The following is an 18,299-nucleotide window of genomic DNA, read 5'->3' as shown; positions in this document are numbered from 1 at the left end:
TAACTTTAATGAATCTCTGAGAGGTCACACAATATAATGGATATCATACTTTCTTTTCATACTTTCTTTGAGTTCTGTTATGTTATGATTTATGTTAACCTGGATTCAGGTTATGTTTACCTTTGACATAGCCTAGATGCATGATTATTGACAATTGATTAAATTTCTCACTATCCTCAGGCTACTTGCTTAATAATATTAAATTTTTCTCTTTTATTTTCCAAGTAATGATAACCTCATAAAGTCTTTGAAAATGAACAAAGAAATTCAAATAAGATAAGTAACAACCTAAACATTGTTCTAAATACAAAAGGACTCAAATTTTGTAGGACACATCAATTAAGCCACGATTTTGACTGACTCGGGTTGCTAATTTGGTAATTTTTCAGAAATATTAATCTTAAATACAAACTATTATACATAATTAAACTGTTGCAATGAATTTTTAACTATGCTAATATCAATAACCATCAGAAATTTCATAAGGAAACCCATCTTCCTGAGATCTCCTTTAGGATTCTAAGGTCAGATGGACCTATTTATACCTGATTATGTTATGTATATAATAAACGTACAACCCTCTACATAATAATCTTGCAAATGTGAAGTTTGGGAGATTAAATGTGAATTGAAAAATTTTTAAAAAAAATTGTTTTTCCAGTAGCAGCATTGTTTCCAAAATAAGATGACCTTGATCTTACATAATCTGGAGACCTATATGGTACCAAGAACCCTTTAGGCATTCCAATACTGAATTGTGCTTTTGGGCAATGTATTTTGTAGAGGGTCAAGACTCAGGTGTTAAACTTCTTAAAATCATGATTACTTCAGAAATTTTAGAAGAAATAGTTAATTAGTATTAAAATTGAATTAAAACTAATTCTTCTATCATCCACAGGGACTTCCATTTGACTTCCCAGTCCTATACCCCTTGGCATCTAACTTCAGGGAATATGTGAACATTTTGTTATGCTTTATGAAAAGTGTCTATTGAATCTTTTTATTTCTCCAGGGTTCAGTTCCCTCCTGTCCTATTTCAAAAATTTCTCCACTTCTTAAAAATTAAGGAAAAATAAAATATGAGAAAATGTTGAAAAAAAGAGATGCTTGGGAGATAAACAATCACTTGCATGCACTAAGAATACCCAAGGTACATTCCAATATGGGAAAATAAAGTTTGACTGGCTTCATTTCAATAAATAATCAGTTATCCAGTCAATAAATATTTATTAAGCACTTTCTAATATGTGTGATGTATTTTGATGAGTTTTGGGTTAATAAAGCTACAGGTCACCAATCTGGTCTATAGTGTGGGGTGTCAAACACATCTATCCAAATCATAACACTCCAGACTGCAACCCCAATCCAAAATATAATTGGGAAATATTTAGTGAAAACATTTTTAAAAATACAATAAAACACAGATACCATTATATTTTAAAACAAGATAAATATATTGTCCACAAGGATTCCTATGTACAGCCTAGTGGCTTTGTGAGTTTAATGCCACTAGTTGATAGTAATGATTGATTTTAATCCAGTCTTAGAATTTCTGTTTTTACCTAGACTTTGAAAAGGATCAGAGAATTTTGTGACAGAATGATAAAATTATTGATACTAACCTGGAAGGAAAGAGATGTTTGATTTTAATTATAATTAATTCAATGAACCTCTTCATTTTCTAGCTCAGGAAACTGATACCCAGAGAGAAAAAGTGATTTATATATCACACAACCAATAGTTCCAGAGCCAAGATTTGAACTCAGTTTCTGAGACTGGTACAGTGCTGCCTTTCCAAAGATGTTTTTTCTACTGATATTTTCTCATTAAATATCAAAACCTTCTATTTCAGCTCTCACAGGTCTGTCTGATTCTTCCATTTTGTACTCACCACTTCAACAATAGCCTTAGCACTTATACCATAGGCAAATCAAGAATGGGGTAGATGGGAGTTTGAAAGGGAAAATGAAAGAGAATTCAGTCTAATCAGTTAAATAAGTCAAATTAGTCAACTTCCAATCAATTATAAAATGAAATAAGGATATTATTTGTATACTTATATTATCCTTGTAAACTCTACCTGCATAAAATCTAGGCTATTCAAGTCATGGAAATTTTCCTTTAGTACTGATACATTTTGAATTGATAATTTGTGAAATTATGAAATGATGATATGAAAGCTGATTCTTTGAGGGCAATCATTTTAATTAGGTACAGAAGATATGAAAGCCAAAAAAACAGAGAAAAATGATGAAAGGGGTACTGAGGCACATGAAGTTGGGGATAGGAAATAGGATGGTAAAGAAGGCAGCATGAGGAAGAGGATGACAAGAAGGAGAAGCAAAGAGTAGCACTCTTATAATCATGGATTAGAGTGGGGAACCTTGGATAGCATGAACCCAATGGAGATGGAAGGACACCTGAGATGGGCAGGCAGACTAGATACCCCACTATATCAACTTTCTTTTACTTCCCAGTGAGTTTATTCCTCAATATCTCTTTTAAGTATGGTACCCCAAACTGAATGCAATTAAGCAGACATGTACTAGCCAGTACAGGATACTGTGTAATCTCCCTTGATCTATAAACTATACTTACATTAAGAAGTTTAGGAACTGAGTCTTTAATTCTGTCAATGTAGGCAGGTACCTTCTCAGAAATTTATAGTCTACAAAACCCAGGCTTATAGTCTGGAACACTGAGAACTTAAGTGACAGATTCGCCCATTAACTCAATATGTGTTAGAGTTTCACTTGAACCAGGTCCTTTCATCTTTGAGACCTTCTCTTTATCTACTACCACCCCAGTTTTCATTAATACAGTCCAAAATGGAGTAAGTGATCCTTCATCATACATCAGTCTTTGCTTTTCTCTAATTGCTAAGCAATAATTATGATTTATACTTTGGAAAAAAAATTTCAAAGCTTCCCATAGAAAACATATTCTTTGTTCCTTCTTTCCCTACCCCTTGTTTACTCTGAGCAAAATCATCTTGAAAGGCATCTTGTATAATGTCACTGTCAGATGAAAACAATATGCTTCAAGATTTAGGTAATGTAAACTTTACATTATAAAAAGTGAGATCTATCCAACCTTTCTGGATAGCAGTCTGGAACTATGCCCAAAGGACAACAGAAATGTGCATACCCTTTGATCCAGCAATATCACTACTGGAGAGATGATGAAAAGGGGTAAAAACATGACTTGTACAAAAATATTCATAGCAGCCTTGTTTGTGGTGGCAAAGAATTGGAAATCAAGTAATTGTCCTTCAATTGGGGAATGGCTTAGCAAACTGTGGTATATGTATGTCGTGGAACACTATTGTTCTATTATAAACCAGGAGGGATGGGAATTCAGGGAAACCTGGAGAGATTTGCATGAACTGATGCTGAGCGAGATGAGCAGAACCAGAAAAACAGCAACATGGGGGTGATGATCAACCTTGATGGATTTATTCATTCCATCAGTGCAACAATCAGTGACAATTTGAACTGTCTGCAATGGAGAATACCATCTGTATCCAGAGAAAGAACTGTGGAGTTTGAACAAAGACCAAGGACTATTACCTTTAATTTAGAAAAGAAAACTGATATCTTATTGTCTGATCTTGCTATCTCTTATAATTTATGTTTCTTCCTTAAGAATATGATTTCTCTCTCATCACATTCAATTTGGATCAATGTATACCACGGAAATAATGTAAAGACTGGCAAATTGCCTTCTGTGGGGAATGGGGGGGAGGGAAGTAAGATTAAGGGAAAAATTGTAAAACTCAAAATAAATAAATAAAAATAAATAAATAAAATAAAATAAATAAAATCTTTTTAAAAAAATAAAATATAAAAAATGAGATCATGGAGGGTTTTTTGGATTGAAATGTACTTCAGAGATTATCTGGCTCAATCTTCTCATTTTTCCCCTTTGCATTGTTTTATAAATTTGTAAAAAACTTTATTTGGCCATACAGCTTGTGTCATGGCAAATATTATTTTAAAATAGAAGACATATATACTTTTAAATGATGTGTACTTAACACACTTTTCCCCAATAAACAAATGCTTCTCATTCATTTCTAATGACAGCAATATTACTTTTTAAATTTTTTCATAATAGGAAATTGATACCCATAGAGATTGAGCGATCAGCCCATAATAATGTGGGACAAGGCCTCATTTTCTAGTCTGATGCTCTTACCACTATCCCAAACTTATTGGTGTTAGCTAGGTGGTACAATGTTTGAGGCTATAATTAGACTTCTAATTAGAAAAACATGAGTTCAAAGCTCACCTCAGACACCTTCTAGCTGTGTAACTCTGTCAAAGTCACTCAGCCTTTCTCAGATTCAGTTACTTTTTCTGTAAAATGGGAATGACAATAGTACCTATCCCTGAGGGTTGTGAGAATCAAACAAAATAAAAATTGTAGTGTTTTTATCTTAAAGCACTAATAAAATGATAGCTGTTATTACTACCTAAATAACAACCTTTCAGACTCAGTTTCCTCACCTATAAAAAGAAGTATTTTTGACTAGATGATCTTTCAAATTTCTTCCAGATATGTATTTTGTGATCATAGGATCTTAATGGTCTAGGTAATTTCTTCCCAAATAGAATGTAAATTCTGTGAGGACTGGGACTATTTTGTCTTGTCTTTGTATAACCTAAGCTTAATAAATCACCTATGCTTAACAAATCTTTCTTGAATTGAATGGAAAAGAAATTAGTTACTAAAAAAAGCAAGTTATGAAGAAAGTTTGGCATAATATTTGGGACTTAGTTACATTTGCAACCCTAACTCGGGATTCTCTTTCATTCACTCCTTTGTCCACATTACCCTCTGCGATAGCTAAGACTTTTATTTTGAGTGTCTCTATCAGTCACAATGGCCAACTAAGATAGTACCTAGAACCCTAAGTTGCTAGGACTCACATGCTTTGCTAGGATCCACATGAGATCATCAGATTTCTCTACCAAACATTAAATAATTTAGTCTTCAAGTGGTTGACACTTCCTAAGCAACTACCACCCATATTTGTTTTCCTTGGGTGGTAACATGGGAATACTTAAGTGCTAATGGACTGAGTAAGGCAGAGTTAAGGAAGAAGAGGCCTATAGTTGGTACAAGGAGAGAGGGCCTCCCTAAGTGTAGAAACCCTAATTCAGTTAAACTCAGCTAAGGTTTAGGTCTACATCAACCAGCACTAACAACCAGGGCGTCGATCACCTAACTTTCCAGTTGATTGCCAAGATTAAAGAAAAAGACAGGGGAGATTCTTAGCTATCAAGCAGTATGGTATAAAGCAAGAAAGAAACTCAAGAAGACTTCAGAGAATCAGATTATTATAAAATTGTAGAGAATGTGTGTAACAGAAAAACTAAATGAGTTACCCTAAGTACTCAATGGATTTGCTCAGACTCAGAGGATCCAGCTCTATCCTAAGACATGAAGTGTCCAGTAAATTACTTCAAGTTTTCAATTTCATCAATGGGAATCAGACCACAATTTCTCTACACCTTAAGAAATAGTCTATTTGAGTCACTTTGGTGAAAATTATCCATCAACGACTGGACAATCTCTCTGAGCTTAGTCAGACATACTTATGGAAGATCCTCAGTCTACTCCTAGACCTGAATTTAAAGTATTTCTATTTGGGTTTTACTGATAAGAATTTTAGACTTTTGGATATAATCTGTGAGAACCCAGGTTTATCTCCTTGCCACAATGAAGACTCAGGCTAGGACTTTATTGAAGGGTTACATAAATTATGTTAAAGGATAAATAATTGGATCAAATCGCTTATCTTAAGTCAGAGGTTGAGAGTTAAATACAGTTTCTTACCAAGATTTGAAGCCATCCTTTAAGGATGACTCCCTCGTGCCTCATTCCTTTTGTCTTTCAGTTTGCAGAGTCTGCCATCTCCATGACTGTTCCCTGTTTTTAATAGATACCCCATTAAATGAACCTCCTTATTGCTACCCATCTCCTCCTGGAATGTATTTTTACTCTCCTATTATTTTTCTGTCCAGCTATTAATCCCAACTAGACAGGGGCTGTGGTTAGCTGATACTGTAAAACATCTAGCATATTGTTGATGCTTAATGCACTTTTTACTAGCATTTTAGAATAAATGATAACACAGAATTATGAATTGGCCTACAACTAATATTAGCACACTCCAATCTTTGTAGCCTTTCCAAAGGGTAAAAGTATACCCTTGATGACTAATGCAAGAGGAAGAAATCATGTGTCCAAGAAGAATTGGGAAGTACATATTTCTTCAAACGTTTTGCCCAACTGTTTCCATGAATGGCATAGTATGGTGGAGGGAGTCCTGAGCCAAATTAGAAGGTCTGCTCCTGTCCCTTAATTATATGAATAAGGGGAAATCACCTAATCTCTCCGTCTCTTAATTTCCTGTAAAATGGAGATAGTAACACTTGATTTGTCTAAATCATAAAGCCATTGTGAAGAAATCACTTTGTTAAATTGAAAATATTCTATAAACTTGAGCTGATAATATTACCAGTCAAATCCAATCACTGAACTTCTGTTTGATAATCTATACACTCTCTATTTTCCTTTCTTTACTATTCTACTATAGTGTAGACTTGTATTCTAAATGAACTTCCTTAACATAATAATAGTAGCTTATGTTAAAATAACTCATTAAAGTTTACAAAGTGCTTTAAAAATATAATATTATTGTGCTCGCTTTGGGAGCACATATACTAAAATTAGACCAATACAGAGAAGATTAGCATGGCCCCTGCACAAGGATGACACACGAATTCATGAAGCATTCCATATTTTTGCAAATAAGCTCTTAGACATTTCACTAAATAAATCCCCAGATTATTTGAAAAAAAATATATAATCTTATTTTATATTCTCAGCACCTGCAACCATGGGAAGGAGGGGCTATTATTATCTCCATTTTACACATGAAGAAACTGAGGCAGGGAGAGCTTAAGTGATTTTTCTAGGGTCATATAGCTAGTAAGTTTTAAAAGGCAAATTTGAACTCAGTTCTTCCTGATTCCAGTTCCAGCACTCTATTCATGGGTGTCTTAACCATCTTTGATTTACTGAGACAATTTTATTATGATTAACTTTGCTTCTTCATTTTAAAATATTATCCTATTTCTTCAGAACCTAGTAATAACTTTCTCAAAAAAATAGATTGTGCTAAATAATTGTTGGTTGAATGAATGAAATTGATTCAATTTAATTAGCATGCATTAAATTACTACCAGGCCAACCCAAGGATAAGGAATACAAGAGGAATAATAATATAATCCCTGCCCTCAAGGAATTTGAATGAAGGAATGATTCTTTTCTCTCATATTAGTTTGGTCCTTTTACCTCATTGTCTTCATTCTTGCATTCCATATTCCTATTTTCCCCCAATTTTCTTCTCCAAAAAGTAAAAATTTTATCTTTAAGATAAAATTAATATCTGCATAGTAGAAAAGTTACTGAATCTAAAGTCAAGAAAGGTCTGACTATGAAATTTTCTATCAAAGTGACCATGGGCAAGTCACAATATCATTAATACTCAGTTTATTTATCTATAAATAACTCTTGTAGGACCTAGACCACAGAGTTGACTTGAGGATTTTGCTGTCAGTTAAATCAATTTCATCATTGCCTTGATGCTAAAAATTATATTCACTTTAGAGTAACAAATTCAGGACCCTCTGGAGGGATTATGCTTATTTTGTTTTAACATGTTTGTCTGATGGATTAGAAAGCATGATAGTAGTACCAAGACTTTTATTTTGTATCTCTTTATATACTTTCATCATTTGCAGGTTTTCCAATTGTATCAATTTTCCCCATGCCCAAATTTTACCTTTCCACTTCCCTTCTTGCTCCAACATCTCTAATTTTACTTTTGTAGTTTCCTTATTTTCCATTTCTTTTCTCCTAAGGAACATTTCTCTTTCTTTCAATCAATTTATCAACAAGCATGTTTTAAATGCTCTCTATTATGCTAGGCACTGTATTAAGCCAAAACCCCAAGACCCAACTATTGATCTTTACCATCCAATGTCCAAAAATAGAGGTGACTTTTGACAGAATCTAAGTAGAAATCTTCTTAGAGGTCTTGTCATCCAATGAGCTAAATTTTCAGAGAACTTGATCCAAAGTCAAGTCAAACTTGCCTGTTGACTGCTAGTCATGATAATCAGTAGAAAATTTGAGAATCCTTGGTCAGAAAAAAAAAAAAGTGGTATTGCCCAATATCCTTTCTTTCCCAGTCAATTTCACCTGCTTTCATCTTGATTTTCTTTTTCTTTTTCAATCAAATATAGGTGCTTACTGGTCTTACTCAGACCCAGAGGTTCAGCATTAATCCAAGTGTCTGGGACGTCATAGGCATTTACAATCTATCCTATGACCTGGTCTCCAACTTTCCTGCCATGTTCTTCCACATAGAGGGTTTGACAGCTTATGAAATGAGAAAGAGTTTTGCTTAGTTGATCTTCCTGATGATGGTTTTTTCTGTAGCTTTCCAGTTGATCACTAAGGATCACTCTATACTCAAATATGGGGATAGTAGACAACGTATTGACTGTTCTAGATCTGACCAGAAATTTAGAAGAGTTTTGAAACACATGATCCATAGGACACAAGGTGACCCAAAATAGTATCAAGTATGACCTAAATAATACTAGATTGTAACTGGGAAATATTTAATAAAATAAATAAAAAAGAAAGAAAGCCAGAAAGAAAGCATGGGATTTTCTAAATTAATATGTAGCCTGAAAGGATCCTTAGGAACATTTACTACCTCCTTTTCTATTTGTGTTTGACTCCACTGCTCTAGAAGAACACCTGATATCCTCTTATTTCAATTTCAAAAGAAAAGGAGATTTATATACCTTTAGGGCAAACCATATCTGATACAACAGACACAAGAAAAGAGGAAAATTAATTTCATAATTCTCTTTTGCCTCCATGTGTCTAAATTCCATTCCAATCTCTGGAAGGGAACTTATAAAAGATTTTTTTATATTTGAGTCCTTGTTCCTTCAGTATAAATCCAAAGTGTGTTTAGAACAAGGAGAGAATTAGGCCCGAAAGATGCATCAAATCATAAGTCTTCCATGGGGATTGAGGATGTGGAAAGGAGATATAGCATCAAAAAAGTAGAAATAGAAGAAAGGTGAGAGGTCATTTTTTGTCCAATGCCCCTGCTTTACAAATGGATACTTTCAGATCTAGTAAGATTTAATGATTTGCCTAAGAACACACACTAGTAAGAACCAGAAGATGGATTTGAATGCATTTCCTCTGATTCTAAAATCAATGGAAAGTTCACTGCAACAGGTTGCTGATAGTGTTGTTAACTGGATAATAGGTAGAGAATCTTGTTGATTAAAAAAAGTCATCTACAAGTACTCCAACACTTATAAACATACATCACCCAAATGATGGAATCTTTTGTCCACCAAGGTGACAAATAATAGAACATGATGTAGATAAAGTGAGAAAATTAAAATTATTCTGTATCATTTAATAGTTGATTCTATCTGTACTTGATCCTATTCTGTATTCAGTTTTTTTTGTTCCTTTTTTCCTTTTTTTAGTCATGTACAACTCTTTGTGATCTCATTTGGGATTTTTTTTGGCAAAGATATAGGAGTGGTTTATGATTTCCTTCTCCAGTCCATTTTACAAATGAAGAAGCTATGGAAAAAATGATTAAGTAACTTGCTGAGGGCCACATAGTTGGTGTCAGCTTTGAATTTAGGAAGATGAGTCTTCCTGACTCTACCCAATAATCTAACTACTATACTATCTAACTGCCCATTCTGTATTGCTGCCTTATTTTGTATAATTGCTCAGGTCATATTTCTCCTTCCTGAGTTAAGTTCAGGGATGTAGATTTTCTTTTGTGTTAAGTTTTTACAAGTTAACTTTATTATTTAGTTAAAAATCACATGGTTACTTTTTAAACAGTATAATACCCATCTTGCCTATCTTTGTAAACCCTTCTGAACACCAGGGATTTGGATAACTCAGGTCACTTACAAGGCCAGAAAGATTCTGATGGGTTCCATAAAACAATTTAATACTTCTTCATTGTTAGAGAAGGGTGCCCACATGGGCTTGCTAACCCACTTTTTTTGATGTAACAATCATGTACCTACCCTCCAGGATGATTTCTACCCTGAACCAATCATCTTTTCTTCCCCACCTAAACAAATTTGTGCTCCTCAAAACTGTATTAAGACTGGTGAGTACTACATTAAGATCCTTAGTCATTGAGAGAGGGCAGTGACCCAATTTATTGATTACTGTTAGCTTAATTAATAAAATCATTATGATCAAACTATTGTCTCAGTTTGCCTTAATTTTAAAATTATACATTTTAAATTTCAAACATAAAGTTTGTCTCCTTTTGGAGTCCCTGTCCTGAAAGGTATTTCTGCCCTAATCTCTGAGTAATTAATTCTTTCTTGCTACCCCCTAACTTACTGGGTACCTTTCTGGAGGTGATTCACTCAGTTTTTTTCATATTTTATGTCTTTCCTTGATCTCTTCCTTGCCATTAAAATTGGTCACATTTCTTTAAGACCCTGTTCTTTCAATGTGATACTAACTCCATCACATAAATTGATTTAAGCTCATGAATTACTGCTATAAATATGTTTTTCTTTCACAAGTAATAAGAGTGGACTTCTGAAGAAAACTTTTTAGGACCTACTTCAAAAATGGTCATTTTAGGTAAAACAACAGATTAATGAGGGAATTATTTAGAGGTAGCACTGTACTTTTCATCTCTTTTCCTCACACTTTTCCCTTAAACCTCTCACCTTTCACCAAACCTCATTGCATCCTCTTGTTTCCAAATCCAATCTCTCTTCCCATTCACCTATGACTCCTTCACTCCTTTCACCCTTTAGATCACTGCTAAAATCCCATCAGGCAAGCAGCCATCTACTCTACCTAAATAAATGTTGGTCCTATGCTATAGAAAGATTACTATAGCTTCCCAGATTGGGAGAGATATTCTAACTAAAATGTCAAAAGGCACAGTAAGCAGAAAAAAATTCTTCTTTATAAGATTTTCTTACAGTGGGCAATAATCATGCATTTTTCAGGTTATAAAAAAAATTCTAGATTCAATGATCTGTTTAATGGCAGTATTCATCATTAGTAGACATTGGCATTGGACAAAAGAAAGACCCTAGCTAGGTGTTTCATCTTTTCTCTGAAAACTTTGTTTCATGCAAACCTCCCTCAAAACACACTCCTACATAAACACAATTGTTCCAAATAACTTATCAGAATTCCTTTGAAAAGTTTAAGCTTGTCCTTAAACTACGGCACCAATGTCTCCATAGTAGCTGCTGTTGCACAGAGGTAATTATTCTTTGGGGCTTATTCCATTGCAAAGAAACCAAATTTCTAATGAATTTATAATTCCATGCCTATAATTAACTAGAATGAAAATATAATTCTTATCCTTGTTTATTCAACCATGCTCAGAAAGCCAAGCGGAGAGCTACCTCCTTCTCCTGGCATACTTAATATTTGTTTTTATATTTATAGTCCAGTATCTATGTAATGTGCTGGCCACCACACACATACACACACAAAACAAAACCAAGAAATAAGTAAGAGCTAGATATAAATGCTGGCTTTTCATAATCCATTAACTGTTTAGCTATTATTTTAGCTTTTCAATAAAAGTTGAAAGATATTCTACTTGACCAAAACACATAGAGTTCCCAATTTGAATTTCTCATTTTCAAAGACTTCTGAATTTATGGCATGTAATAAACATAAGCCACTTCCACTCCCAATCTCCAGGGATACTATCTGATGAGAATCTAATAGCCTACACTATAATTGGAAAAGTAAACATCACTGTAAGAACAGAAAAAGATTTTGCAACGAACATCATGAGGATGGTATGAGCTATGGCAACAGCTCAGTAAGACCATCTTGATTTTTTTTATTTACCATTTTATTTGCCATTGGTTTTTGGTTCTAAGAGTTCTCACATATCCTATTATGAAAATCTTGACTTAATTTGCCTATATCCCTACTCCCTTATTTTTCCTCAGACTTATTGAATATTATTTCCTATTTGTTTTTGAAACTATTCTTTTTAATTAATACTTTTGGAGGGAAGAAGAATAAAACTCCTAATTTCCATCCATTCCAAATTCTAACTGAATTTGCAAAGAAAATATTCAAAGGCATTTTGACCTGAAACTGGAAATTATCCTTTGTTCTATACACTGAGCTTAACCTGGTCTCTAGATATACCATAATAAATTTTAATAAAATGGATAATGTTTTCCTTTGCTGAGATAATACATTGTCTGATTCTTTGAGTGTATGGAAAACCAAGCGTCTTTTTTTTTTCTTTCCATGTTTAGACTTGTCCTACTGACTATAAAGAGATACAAGAATGAATTCTAAATAGTTTGCTATTCTACCTAGAGTATCCTCACACATCTCTTCTTTTGGTCTCCTAATAGCAAAAAGTTTTGTGACCTCCTAGGAAAAATAAAACATCACAACTTCTACTTACCGGCTGCCTTTTGACACCAAGCCAATTTTTCCAGATCAGAATCCGTAGTTGATGAAAATGTGAAGCCATCTTTCAAACAACCAAAGGAGATGATACTTTCTTTTCTACCACTGCTGGAAAGTGAAATATAAAATGAATTTCACTCTCCCACTTGCAGTGTCCAACAGGATTGAACCCTCTTCAAGTCATAGCTTTGGTGGAAAGGAGACAAGGCAAAAATCCACAGTGCTCTTCTTCTGGGTTGATCTTCTACTGACACTGAAATTTCTTCCAACAGATATTCTTGTTGGCCCTGCTTCCAGCAAGGGAAAAGAGAAAAAGAAGCAAAATCAGAGCCTTCAGTGGGTTTTGCTCATTCAAGAATAATATTCAGTTGCTGTGAGTTGCATTATGTTAGACTCTAAAGAGAATGAATATCATTCAGATAATGTACTCACTGTTAAAAAAAAAAAAAAGAAAACACACCTCCTACTCCACATGAAATTAACTGCCTATCCACACCTTCAAGAACATGTCACCTGCATAGGACGCGTCATAAGGAATTAGGTGGTACCCTTGACAGGCCTGTATGACTTGTCTTGCATTTTCTTACCTTCCTTTATCATCTGCTTTAGGAGAAGCATGACACAGAAAATATTGCCCAGTGCTAGCTCTGGGCACAATTACTTTTCTGCTAATTGAACTGGTATTGTATCTCCTGAATCAATAAACTCAGAGTTAAGCTTGAAATCTCTAGCCTGAATTTTAACACATTATTGAATGTAATAGAGAATGGTTTGATGTTTAGGTCTACAATTTTGAGTTTTTCAAGTTATTGAATAAGTAAGCATTTATTATACACCGACTACATGTTGGCCACTATGCAGAGATTATTCTCCATCCTTAACTATACTAAAGTATTCTTTGAAGATGTAAATTCATGGCCTGGGGTCCTTCTCTATTTGAGAACATCATAATTTGATGTGAAATTATAATCTGACCCCACAAATCTGCAGATCTCTATTAGATAAATTACATAGTAGACAGGGAAAGAATTCAGCAGTTCTAGCATCAGTGGACAGTGTTTACTAAAACCCATATCAAGTTATTTCTACTCTCTGGGGCCAAATAAAGCCAAATCTATTTCTTCTTCCAAGAGATAAACCTTCTCTCTCTCTGAGACTGCCACCATCCTGGTGAAAGCCCTTATTGTTTTACAGTTGGATTATTGCATTATCCTCCTGGTGAGTCTGTCTGCCTGTCTCAAGTCTCTCTCCATTCCAATCCATCCTCCTTTTAACCACCAAGTGATTTTTTCTAAACTGCAGGTTCAAACAGATTATCCATCCCTCCCCCTCTCCTCCCATGAAACTTCAGTGGCTCCCTATTATCTTCAGGATCAAATATAAAATATTTCATTTGATCTTCCAAGATTAATCACCCTTCAAATCTTTCCAGTGTTCTTATACCTTGAAAACTCTCATCCTATGTGTTCATTGATTCAGTGGTACAGGTTTTCTTGTTTTTCCTCCATCTTGACTCTGGGAATTTTCTTTAACCAAATGCTTGGAATGCATTCTCTTCTCATCTCTACCTCCTAACAACTTCCCTGACTTTCTTAAAACCTCAGGTACAATCCCCTACAAGAAGACTTTCCTAATCTCTAGTGCCTTCCCTCTGCTGATTATTTCCATTTGTCCTGTTGGCCAGGTTAGCTTGTTTGTACAAAGTTGTTCAACTACTGTTGGATTATAAATTTCTTGAGGGCAAGAACTATCTGTCCTTTCTTTTTCTCCTCAGCTCTTGGCAAATTGTCAGCCATATAGAAGACATTTAAAAATGTTTATTGACTGACTCTATTACCTTCCATTTTATTGGATTTGACCCAGTGTTTTAACCCTTTAAGATCATTTGGTTTCTTGATTCTTTTGTACATTAGCTTTTCCTCTCAATTTAGTGCCATCTATACTTTAACCAAAGTCACTGATAAATGTTAACAGAATAGAACTGATATAGAACAGATATCCCTGTGGTACTCTACTGTTTTCCAAATGGACATCAAACCATTAATGACTACTCTTTAGATCCATTCAGTCAACCAACTCTGAATCTATATGTATTGTGTTTAAAACCACATCCTTATCTTCTTTACAAAAAAGAGCAAAAAGTTGCTTTTCCTTTTTTAAAAATACAATCCTTTGGGTGAATCTAGGTAAATAACATTTACTGAGACAGTTCAGCATTCAGTGCTAAGACCAGCAATGATGGACCCTTGGACCCTGAAGACCAAGAGTAAGTCCTGAAAATCTAGTATTCCGAACCTCAGTTCCAGGGGAGCTTAACTGAGGGAAGTAGAGGTCAGCACAGGAAACCAAGTGACAAAACAATGACAAGCAAGGCAGATTTCTCTTATTCAAAAGAGCAGCAGATTCTGGCACAAAGCCTCAATCAAAAATTACAAATTTAGAGATTCTCACCTCCATGCCTCCAGAGAGATTATTCCATAACAACTGCAAGCATAGACTCAAAGAAAAAATGAATTTCTCACACAGATGAAATGAATATCTAGAAGAAATGAATCTTTAAAAAATATTAAATAAAACTGTAGGGAAAATGTAGAAGGAGAATAAATACTCTAGAAGTGAAAGCAACTGGGAGCAACTGACTACCCTCACCTAAGGAATGGACCTTAACAAAACTGAAATAAATTAAACAGAAATCAATGATTCCATTAGATATTTCTCAATCAGTAAGAAATTTTTTCATTCACATGATTGAGAAAAATAGAGGAAATGGTAAAATATATATTATCAAAATCAAATGATGTGGAAAATTGAAAAAGACAATGCAAGAATCATTGGACTCCCTGAAAACAGGATCAGAAAAGAAAAGAAAAAATCCCCAGTATGAGACATTGGCATAGTCAAGCAAAATGATTTCACATTGTAACCATATCCAAAACTGAATATCTCTTGGACCTTGTGTCCATCACCTCTTTGCCAAGAGATAGGTAACAAGTTTCATCATAGATCTTTTGGAAACACATTTTCCCTTCCATATGAGAAGATATCATTGTCATTGCACTGACTGGAGTTTTCAAGTCTTTTAGATTTGTTTTCTTTATAATGTTATTGTCCTTGTGTAAGTTTTTCTCATGGTTTTGTTCACTTCACTCTATATTAGTTGTTAATACCCAGGATTCTCTAAAAAATTGGTTCTAGGGGTGGCTAGATGGCGCAGTGAATAAAGCACCGGCCCTGGAGTCAGGAGTACCTGAGTTCAAATCCAGCCTCAGACACTTAATAATTACCTAGCTGTGTGGCCTTGGGCAAGCCACTTAACCCCATTTGCCTTGCAAAAACCTAAAAAAAAAAATTGGTTCCATCACTTTTTAAAGAACAATAATATTCTATGATATATATGTATAAACATATATATGTTTATACATATATCACAAATTATTTAGCTCTTTTCCAATTATTTAAGAGGAAATCAAAGGCATCTCTTAAAATTCTAGTTCTATTTTTTCTCTCCCTCATCCTATCTCCCATCTCCCATTGGAATTAGAAAATTTATTTTGTTTGAAGCTATTACCTCCCTATAAAGATATTACCTTTCTTAGCATCATCTCCCTTTCTTTCTCTATTACTCAATTAAATTTGAAGTATTGCTATTCCAAACATTTTGTGTGTATATGTGTGTGTGAGTATGTATATGTGTGTGTGTGTGTGTGTGTGTGCTCAATGATCCTCTGTTTCAGCTAAGTTTATCTGATGGTCGCTTCCTTTACCCCTATATTCATGCATACTCTTCTGCTCATATGCTCCCAATATGAGAAATGCAAGTTCCATTTCCTTCTTCCTTTCTGCACTAATGTGTTCCTTTTTTTGTTCTCCTTAAAACTCTCAGAATAGAATCAGTCTACTCCAAGTGAAGGCTTTGGTTTGTTTCTTGGGTTTGGTTCTGCCTTGAAATGAATCACAACTCAGATAAGGGAATGCAGGTTTTGGAAAGAGTTTTATTGAAAGTTACAACACATTAAGAAAGTGATAGAAAAGTGAAGAAGAATCTAAAGAGAAGACCATGTGGATGACTGATTGAACTGGTCAGGCCAACTGACCAGGGTTTCAACCAGAGGCTGGAAGGTGCAAGAGAGTGAGTCCCTTTCTCAATCTCCTTAAATTCTCCCTCAGAGTCCCTGGGAGGGGTGGTAACCTGGGAGTGACCCAAATCCGGCATTGGTAATTTTGTCTTTTGGAGAGGGGTCTCTTTTGGGTGGTTTTAGGTGTTTCCTGTGCTCCCAGGTTGCCCAACCAGAAGACAATGCAATCCAAATCAGGTTGAAGGTCAGGCCCTCAGGTGTGGCCTAAATTAGATGATAAAGGAAGGAAGGAAGATTGCCTTTACAAATGCAAACAAAAGATTTTCAAAGTGTTTTCCTACTGATCTCTTCACTCCCATGCATCACAAGGACCCCTGTTTTATTTATATAACTCTCTAAACACCCTTTGAAGATATTAAGGTTCTGAAGAGACCCTTATTCTTCATCTATTAAAAAGGCAGGCACTGTGTGTGGTTATGCTTGGCGTTGTCTGACCTAACTCCTCTTTGAATCAGAACAAACCTTTTCAGGAAATTTCAGGATCAATGTAATCCCTCTGAAGATCAAGTTTGCCCTCTCAGTATTTTCCAAAAACCATCAAACAAAGGAGTGGACTCCTCAGCTCTTAAACTCACTTGACTACAAAAAAACATTTAGAATTATCCCAAATAGATCTAAAATCCCTGCAACCTAAAATTCTGTTTCAATTAGTAGTTTAAAAAAAAGTGACAGCAAACTGTGGTTTTTTATTCTTGAGTATTAATCATATACCCAAAGATTTCTAACTTTTCTTTCTTGCTATCTAGAATTTTTCAGAACTTGTGGATAACATATCAAAACTCTTGCCATTGCCATCTCAGCAAACTTCCTGGCCCTATATTAAATAGGAGGTTTAATCAAAGGAATTGGACCTGAAAGAGAAGGTATCTAGTTCAACCCCTTAGTTTTTACAAAGGAGAAAACTGAGACTCAGAGAGCCCAAACTCAAACAAGGATTTTTTTTTTATCAGAGTGGAGATTCAAATTCAGATCTCTGATTCAGAATATAGTATTCTTTCTGTTATATTATCATGTTTTTCAATTTTCAAGGAGGTACTTCTGATTGAAGTAAGATTAGATTCAGATTGAAATTGTTTTTAGAACACATACAACTATTTATAGGATGTTAAGCAAGGTCAGTGTTGTGTTGTCCAAATTACCTGATTGGCAGGTTACTAATGATTACCTGTGTGAAGCCTACCACATTATAGTAAGAATAAGATTAAGGCAAAAACTTTTGGATTGGTAATAACGGGTAGGGACAGAGGGAGGATAAGGACTATTCTTACTGTGATTACCCCTCAGGGGCATGTAGGGCAAATTCAAATTAACAAGGAAATAGTTTAGAACAAAAACACTAAAGCCTAGAAAGGCAAAGGAAGAAGTCTGATTGAAGAGCAAAGCTTGAGCATACCAGAGCTTTGAAGGAGCTACAGACCTCCAGGTTGCAGTCACACACTGAGAAAGGATGGAATAATAACTGAGAATTATAGCACCCCAGTTAACATGGAGGGAAGGGGAGCTACTAGGTAAAACAAATGGGCATGTTTAAATTAGTCTAAGGACAGGGGTCATGGGAGTTGGGGAGGTTGAGGAACTGGTTTAGCCAAGTCCATCATTTTA

General features: G+C 34.7%; 1 protein-coding gene and 1 non-coding gene across 2 annotated transcripts in view; one reads left to right on the top strand and one right to left on the bottom strand.

Moving 5' to 3' along the window:
- The window catches only part of ABCA12 (ATP binding cassette subfamily A member 12), a 231,375-nt gene extending 218,390 nt beyond the window's left edge, over positions 1–12,985 (bottom strand). Inside the window, exon 1 of the mRNA XM_074191440.1 lies at positions 12,557–12,985. Coding sequence (XP_074047541.1) covers positions 12,557–12,625 — 69 coding nt within the window. The 5' untranslated portion in view covers positions 12,626–12,985. The remainder of the gene's footprint in view (positions 1–12,556) is intronic.
- Positions 6,708–6,814, top strand: LOC141492436 (U6 spliceosomal RNA). The gene has a single exon (XR_012469906.1). It is a non-coding gene; the product is annotated as a U6 spliceosomal RNA (small nuclear RNA).
- Positions 12,986–18,299: the final 5,314 nt, after the last annotated feature.

The sequence above is a fragment of the Macrotis lagotis genome, chromosome 6 (genome assembly GCF_037893015.1).
Source record: "Macrotis lagotis isolate mMagLag1 chromosome 6, bilby.v1.9.chrom.fasta, whole genome shotgun sequence".
Lineage (NCBI taxonomy): Eukaryota > Metazoa > Chordata > Mammalia > Peramelemorphia > Peramelidae > Macrotis > Macrotis lagotis.
Note: the sequence above shows the minus strand (reverse complement) of the source record. Positions and strands in the feature narration are given on the sequence as shown.